At 40.2% G+C, this 7,952-nt stretch overlaps 1 protein-coding gene across 18 annotated transcripts in view; it reads right to left on the bottom strand.

The window, feature by feature from the left end:
- Positions 1 to 5,997: 5,997 nt before the first annotated feature.
- Positions 5,998 to 7,952, bottom strand: part of LOC110520760 (focal adhesion kinase 1) — a 151,469-nt gene continuing 149,514 nt past the window's right edge. For all 18 annotated transcript variants that reach the window (XR_016492136.1, XR_016492133.1, XR_016492131.1 and 15 more), the window contains 2 exons: positions 7,120 to 7,200; positions 5,998 to 6,897 (listed from right to left, as the gene is read on the bottom strand). Coding sequence is in view for 13 of the 18 variants with exons in the window: in XM_090221603.1 (XP_090077729.1) it covers positions 6,679 to 6,897; positions 7,120 to 7,200 (300 nt within the window). In the remaining 5 variants the exon portion in view is untranslated. The remainder of the gene's footprint in view (positions 6,898 to 7,119; positions 7,201 to 7,952) is intronic.

Raw genomic sequence — 7,952 nt, 5'->3', positions numbered from 1 at the left:
TCTCTCTCTCTTATATTCTCCTGTTTTCTTTCTCTCTCTCTTACATTCTCCTGTTTTCTTTCTCTCTCTCTTACATTCTCCTGTTTTCTTTCTCTCTCTTACATTCTCCTGTTTTCTTTCTCTCTCTTACATTCTCCTGTTTTCTTTCTCTCTCTTACATTCTCCTGTTTTCTTTCTCTCACTTACATTCTCCTGTTTTCTTTCTCTCTCTCTTTCATTCTCCTGTTTTCTTTCTCTCTCTTACATTCTCCTGTTTTCTTTCTCTCTCTTACATTCTCCTGTTTTCTTTCTCTCTCTTACATTCTCCTGTTTTCTTTCTCTCTCTTACATTCTCCTGTTTTCTTTCTCTCTCTTACATTCTCCTGTTTTCCTTCTCTCTCTTACATTCTCCTGTTTTCTTTCTCTCTCTCTTTCATTCTCCTGTTTTCTTTCTCTCTCTTACATTCTCCTGTTTTCTTTCTCTCTCTCTTTCATTCTCCTGTTTTCTTTCTCTCTCTTACATTCTCCTGTTTTCTTTCTCTCTCTTTCATTCTCCTGTTTTCTTTCTCTCTCTTACATTCTCCTGTTTTCTTTCTCTCTCTTACATTCTCCTGTTTTCTTTCTCTCTCTTACATTCTCCTGTTTTCTTTCTCTCTCTTACATTCTCCTGTTTTCTTTCTCTCTCTTACATTCTCCTGTTTTCTTTCTCTCTCTTACATTCTCCTGTTTTCTTTCTCTCTCTTACATTCTCCTGTTTTCTTTCTCTCTCTTTCATTCTCCTGTTTTCTTTCTCTCTCTTACATTCTCCTGTTTTCTTTCTCTCTCTCTTATAGCTCCTATTTTCTTTCTCTCTCTCTTACATTCTCCTGTTTTCTTTCTCTCTCTCTTATAGCTCCTGTTTTCTTTCTCTCTCTCTTACATTCTCCTGTTTTCTTTCTCTCTCTTACATTCTCCTGTTTTCTTTCTCTCTCTCTTACATTCTCCTGTTTTCTTTCTCTCTCTTACATTCTCCTGTTTTCTTTCTCTCTCTTACATTCTCCTGTTTTCTTTCTCTCTCTCTTACATTCTCGTTTTCTTTCTCTCTCTTACATTCTCCTGTTTTCTTTCTCTCTCTTACATTCTCCTGTTTTCTTTCTCTCTCTTACATTCTCCTGTTTTCTTTCTCTCTCTTACATTCTCCTGTTTTCTTTCTCTCTCTTACATTCTCCTGTTTTCTTTCTCTCTCTTACATTCTCCTGTTTTCTTTCTCTCTCTTACATTCTCCTGTTTTCTTTCTCTCACTTACATTCTCCTGTTTTCTTTCTCTCTCTCTTTCATTCTCCTGTTTTCTTTCTCTCTCTTACATTCTCCTGTTTTCTTTCTCTCTCTTACATTCTCCTGTTTTCTTTCTCTCTCTTACATTCTCCTGTTTTCTTTCTCTCTCTTACATTCTCCTGTTTTCTTTCTCTCTCTCTTTCATTCTCCTGTTTTCTTTCTCTCTCTTACATTCTCCTGTTTTCTTTCTCTCTCTCTTTCATTCTCCTGTTTTCCTTCTCTCTCTTTCATTCTCCTGTTTTCTTTCTCTCTCTCTTTCATTCTCCTGTTTTCTTTCTCTCTCTTACATTCTCCTGTTTTCTTTCTCTCTCTCTTTCATTCTCCTGTTTTCCTTCTCTCTCTTTCATTCTCCTGTTTTCTTTCTCTCTCTCTTACATTCTCCTGTTTTCTTTCTCTCTCTCTTATATTCTCCTGTTTTCTTTCTCTCTCTTACATTCTCCTGTTTTCTTTCTCTCTCTCTTACATTCTCCTGTTTTCTTTCTCTCTCTCTTACATTCTCCTGTTTTCTTTCTCTCTCTCTTACATTCTCCTGTTTTCTTTCTCTCTCTCTTACATTCTCCTGTTTTCTTTCTCTCTCTCTTATATTCTCCTGTTTTCTTTCTCTCTCTTACATTCTCCTGTTTTCTTTCTCTCTCTTACATTCTCCTGTTTTCTTTCTCTCTCTCTTACATTCTCCTGTTTTCTTTCTCTCTCTCTTACATTCTCCTGTTTTCTTTCTCTCTCTCTTACATTCTCCTGTTTTCTTTCTCTCTCTCTTACATTCTCCTGTTTTCTTTCTCTCTCTTACATTCTCCTGTTTTCTTTCTCTCTCTTACATTCTCCTGTTTTCTTTCTCTCTCTTACATTCTCCTGTTTTCCTTCTCTCTCTTACATTCTCCTGTTTTCTTTCTCTCTCTTACATTCTCCTGTTTTCTTTCTCTCTCTCTTACATTCTCCTGTTTTCTTTCTCTCTCTTACATTCTCCTGTTTTCTTTCTCTCTCTTACATTCTCCTGTTTTCTTTCTCTCTCTCTTACATTCTCATTTTCTTTCTCTCTCTTACATTCTCCTGTTTTCTTTCTCTCTCTTACATTCTCCTGTTTTCTTTCTCTCTCTCTTACATTCTCCTGTTTTCTTTCTCTCTCTTACATTCTCCTGTTTTCTTTCTCTCTCTTTCATTCTCCTGTTTTCTTTCTCTCTCTCTTACATTCTCCTGTTTTCTTTCTCTCTCTTACAGTCTCCTGTTTTCTTTCTCTCTCTTACATTCTCCTGTTTTCTTTCTCTCTCTTACATTCTCCTGTTTTCTTTCTCTCTCTTTCATTCTCCTGTTTTCTTTCTCTCTCTCTTACATTCTCCTGTTTTCTTTCTCTCTCTTTCATTCTCCTGTTTTCTTTCTCTCTCTCTTATATTCTCCTGTTTTCTTTCTCTCTCTCTTACATTCTCCTGTTTTCTTTCTCTCTCTCTTACATTCTCCTGTTTTCTTTCTCTCTCTTACATTCTCCTGTTTTCTTTCTCTCTCTTACATTCTCCTGTTTTCTTTCTCTCTCTTACATTCTCCTGTTTTCTTTCTCTCTCTTACATTCTCCTGTTTTCTTTCTCTCTCTCTTTCATTCTCCTGTTTTCTTTCTCTCTCTTACATTCTCCTGTTTTCTTTCTCTCTCTTACATTCTCCTGTTTTCTTTCTCTCTCTTACATTCTCCTGTTTTCTTTCTCTCTCTTACATTCTCCTGTTTTCTTTCTCTCTCTTACATTCTCCTGTTTTCTTTCTCTCTCTCTTTCATTCTCCTGTTTTCTTTCTCTCTCTTACATTCTCCTGTTTTCTTTCTCTCTCTCTTTCATTCTCCTGTTTTCCTTCTCTCTCTTTCATTCTCCTGTTTTCTTTCTCTCTCTCTTTCATTCTCCTGTTTTCTTTCTCTCTCTCTTTCATTCTCCTGTTTTCTTTCTCTCTCTTACATTCTCCTGTTTTCTTTCTCTCTCTTACATTCTCCTGTTTTCTTTCTCTCTCTCTTACATTCTCATTTTCTTTCTCTCTCTTACATTCTCCTGTTTTCTTTCTCTCTCTCTTTCATTCTCCTGTTTTCTTTCTCTCTCTCTTTCATTCTCCTGTTTTCCTTCTCTCTCTTTCATTCTCCTGTTTTCTTTCTCTCTCTTACATTCTCCTGTTTTCTTTCTCTCTCTCTTTCATTCTCCTGTTTTCTTTCTCTCTCTTACATTCTCCTGTTTTCTTTCTCTCTCTCTTTCATTCTCCTGTTTTCCTTCTCTCTCTTTCATTCTCCTGTTTTCTTTCTCTCTCTCTTACATTCTCCTGTTTTCTTTCTCTCTCTCTTATATTCTCCTGTTTTCTTTCTCTCTCTTACATTCTCCTGTTTTCTTTCTCTCTCTCTTACATTCTCCTGTTTTCTTTCTCTCTCTCTTACATTCTCCTGTTTTCTTTCTCTCTCTCTTACATTCTCCTGTTTTCTTTCTCTCTCTCTTACATTCTCCTGTTTTCTTTCTCTCTCTCTTACATTCTCCTGTTTTCTTTCTCTCTCTCTTATAGCTCCTGTTTTTTTGTTATACTATTCTGATTGAATACTGCACTGTTGGGAAGGACTTGGAAGTTAACCATTCCATTGTACTTGTGCATGTGACAAATAAAACGTGAAACTGGGCCCTACAACGAGTGGAATGTTGTGGTACCCAGGCTAGTGTTGAGACACAGCTCTGAAGTGGTACCAAGGCTAGAACTGAATCATCCCACATTTCATCAGAATCTTAGTGTCAAAGGGCATGTTTGATGAGTCAACACAGCTCCACTCTCCGCATAACCCTGGACAGTAAGCATGTCTTATGGGTGGACAGTAAACATGTCTTATGGGTGGACAGTAAACATGTCTTATGGGTGGACAGTAAACATGTCTTATGGGTGGACAGTACGCATGTCTTATGGGTTGACAGTAAACATGTCTTATGGGTGGACAGTAAACATGTCTTATGGGTGGACAGTAAACATGTCTTATGGGTGGACAGTAAACATGTCTTATGGGTGGACAGTAAACATGTCTTATGGGTGGACAATAAACATGTCTTATGGGTGGACAGTACACATGTCTTATGGGTGGACAGTAAACATGTCTTATGGGTGGACAGTAAACATGTCTTATGGGTGGACAGTACGCATGTCTTATGGCTGGACAGTACACATGTCTTATGGGTGGACAGTAAACATGTCTTATGGGTGGACAGTAAACATGTCTTATGGGTGGACAGTACACATGTCTTATGGGTGGACAGTAAACATGTCTTATGGGTGGACAGTAAACATGTCTTATGGGTGGACAGTACACATGTCTTATGGGTGGACAGTACACATGTCTTATGGGTGGACAGTACGCATGTCTTATGGCTGGACAGTACACATGTCTTATGGGCTGTCATTCATAACCACAGAAAAGCACTATCACAGCTTTGTCTGTCATTCACAACCACAGGAAAGCACTGTCACAGCTTTGGCTGTCATTCGTAACCACAGGAAAGTACTGTCACAGCTTTGGCTGTCATTCATAACCACAGGAAAGTACTGTCACAGATTTGTCTGTCATTCATAACCACAGGAAAGTACTGTCACAGCTTTGTCTGTCATTTATAACCACAGGAAAGCACTGTCACAGCTTTGTCTGTCATTCATAACCACAGGAAAGCATTGTCACAGCTTTGGCTGTCATTCATAACCACAGGAAAGCACTGTCACAGCTTTGTCTGTCATTCATAACCACAGGAAAGCACTGTCACAGCTTTGTCTGTCATTCATGTCACAGCTTTGACTGTCATTCATAACCACAGGAAAGTACTGTCACAGATTTGTCTGTCATTCATAACCACAGGAAAGTACTGTCACAGCTTTGTCTGTCATTCATAACCACAGGAAAGCACTGTCACAGCTTTGTCTGTCATTCATATGTCACAGCTTTGACTGTCATTCATAACCACAGGAAAGTACTGTCACAGATTTGTCTGTCATTCATAACCACAGGAAAGTACTGTCACAGCTTTGTCTGTCATTCATAACCACAGGAAAGCACTGTCACAGCTTTGGCTGTCATTCATAACCACAGGAAAGCACTGTCACAGCTTTGTCTGTCATTCATAACCACAGGAAAGCACTGTCACAGCTTTGTCTGTCATTCATAACCACAGGAAAGCACTGTCACAGCTTTGTCTGTCATTCATAACCACAGGAAAGCACTGTCACAGCTTTGGCTGTCATTCATAACCGCAGGAAAGCACTGTCACAGCTTTGGCTGCCATTCGTAACCACAGGAAAGCACTGTCACAGCTTTGTCTGTCATTCATAACCACAGGAAAGCACTGTCACAGCTTTGTCTGTCATTCATAACCACAGGAAAGCACTGTCACAGCTTTGACTGTCATTCATAACCACAGGAAAGCACTGTCACAGCTTTATCTGTCATTCATAACCACAGGAAAGCACTGTCACAGCTTTGTCTGTCATTCATAACCACAGGAAAGCACTGTCACAGCTTTGTCTGTCATTCATAACCATAGGAAAGCACTGTCACAGCTTTGACTGTCATTCATAACCACAGGAAAGCACTGTCACAGCTTTGACTGTCATTCATAACCACAGGAAAGCACTGTCACAGCTTTGTCTGTCATTCATAACCACAGGAAAGCACTGTCACAGCTTTGTCTGTCATTCATAACCACAGGAAAGCACTGTCACAGCTTTGTCTTTTTGTCATCATTTTATTTCATCCTTTATTTTCTCCTATTTGACAAGATGGCCGACTGAGCCAAGACAAAATATATCCCAGTGTTTGTGATCCTCCATGAATCACTATTGAGCTTGTGACAAGTGTTAACAATGAAGCAGACATGTTAGACGTAGTGTGAGGAGCTCAGTGTTCTGTCTACTAAAGCAGAGAGGTTCCAGTTCAGTTGTGTTGTCCACATCATCCTCCATATGTCCTTTGGGGGGAGCAGTTTCTGAAGTGTGCCTCCTGATTCTTCTTTAGATGAAATCTGGGACTGTAGGAATTCACAGTTAGTCAGCCGACACAATCGGTGCAGCTTAAAATAAAATAACTCTTCAAAGATTCCAAGTCTATAAAAAGGAGTGGTGTGTTGGGGAGTGAGGGTCAGAGGTGGTCGCTAGTCTGCCTGGTGATGCACATGGAGTCCAGTCCATATGATGGTCCTGTAGAAGCAGTATCCCGTTCAAATTCCTTCACAGTGAAATCTTCCTCATTCCTCCCTTCCTTGAAGTAATCACTGATTAGACATGACAGAACAGGTGAACAAACCCAAGGCTGCCTTCACATGGCTTCCATCTGTCCAGACAGTCATTCAGACAGAAGCTTTGAGTTGAGTCAGTTCATCCCACACTCCACACCCTCCTCCCACAGCGCTAGTGAGGTGGCGGCCGGGCCTGGCCCAACATCCTGAGCCGGCTCTGGTCGATGACGTCTAGAAGGTTCTTGGCGTCTACGGCCAGGGCGTGGGCGGCCGTCAGCATCTGTTTCTTGTAGTCCTGCTGCAAGCTGGTCATGACGTACTGCTGGGCCAGCTTCATCTTGTTGATCAGCTCCGCCAGGTCAGAGTTCAACAGCTTCTGGGCCATCTCCACCTTTAAGATAAGATAGTACTTTAGTAAAACAGAAATGTTCCATATATTATTATTATTATTATAATATATTGAGAGATAAAATAAAAATAGGTTCAGCGAAAGAACAGGGTGCACATATTCCAGTTTTATATAACTAACTAAAACAAAATGTCCTGTATAAGAGGGGGCAGACGGGACTAACATAGTGCTGGATCAGAAGAGGCCCATGCCTGGTTAACGTACCTCTCTGTGTGTGCTAGCTGGAAGTAACGTGATTGTTTCATCCACTGTGGCCAGGAGTGTTCTCAGTGCCAGACCCACATCCTGAAACACAAATATACTCATATGAACCAATCCTAGAAATCTGTTCTTTCCCATGTAGCTTAGCTGGTAGAGCATGGCACTTGCAACGCCAATGTTGTGGGTTCGATTCCCACTGGGGACCAGTATGAAAATGTGTACACTCACTACTGTAAGTCTCTCTGGATAAGAGAGTCTGCTAAATGACTCACTACTGTAAGTCTCCCTGGATAAGAGAGTCTGCTAAATGACTCACTACTGCAAGTCTCCCTGGATAAGAGAGTCTGCTAAATGACTCACTACTGTAAGTCTCTCTGGATAAGAGAGTCTGCTAAATGACTCACTACTGTAAGTCTCTCTGGATAAGAGAGTCTGCTAAATGACTCACTACTGTAAGTCTCTCTGGATAAGAGCTTCTGCTAAATGACTCACTACTGTAAGTCTCTCTGGATAAGATCGTCTGCTAAATGACTCACTACTGCAAGTCTCCCTGGATAAGAGAGTCTGCTAAATGACTCACTACTGTAAGTCTCTCTGGATAAGAGAGTCTGCTAAATGACTCACTACTGTAAGTCTCCCTGGATAAGAGAGTCTGCTAAATGACTCACTACTGTAAGTCTCTCTGGATAAGAGAGTCTGCTAAATGACTCACTACTGTAAGTCTCCCTGGATAAGAGAGTCTGCTAAATGACTCACTACTGTAAGTCTCTCTGGATAAGAGAGTCTGCTAAATGACTCACTACTGTACGTCTCTCTGGATAAGAGAGTCTGCTAAA

Source organism: Oncorhynchus mykiss, chromosome 3, assembly GCF_057628025.1.
Source record: "Oncorhynchus mykiss isolate SJ-2025 chromosome 3, ASM5762802v1, whole genome shotgun sequence".
Classification (NCBI taxonomy): Eukaryota; Metazoa; Chordata; class Actinopteri; order Salmoniformes; family Salmonidae; genus Oncorhynchus; species Oncorhynchus mykiss.
The sequence above is the reverse complement of the archived record's forward strand: the minus strand, read 5'-3'. Positions and strand labels throughout refer to the sequence as shown.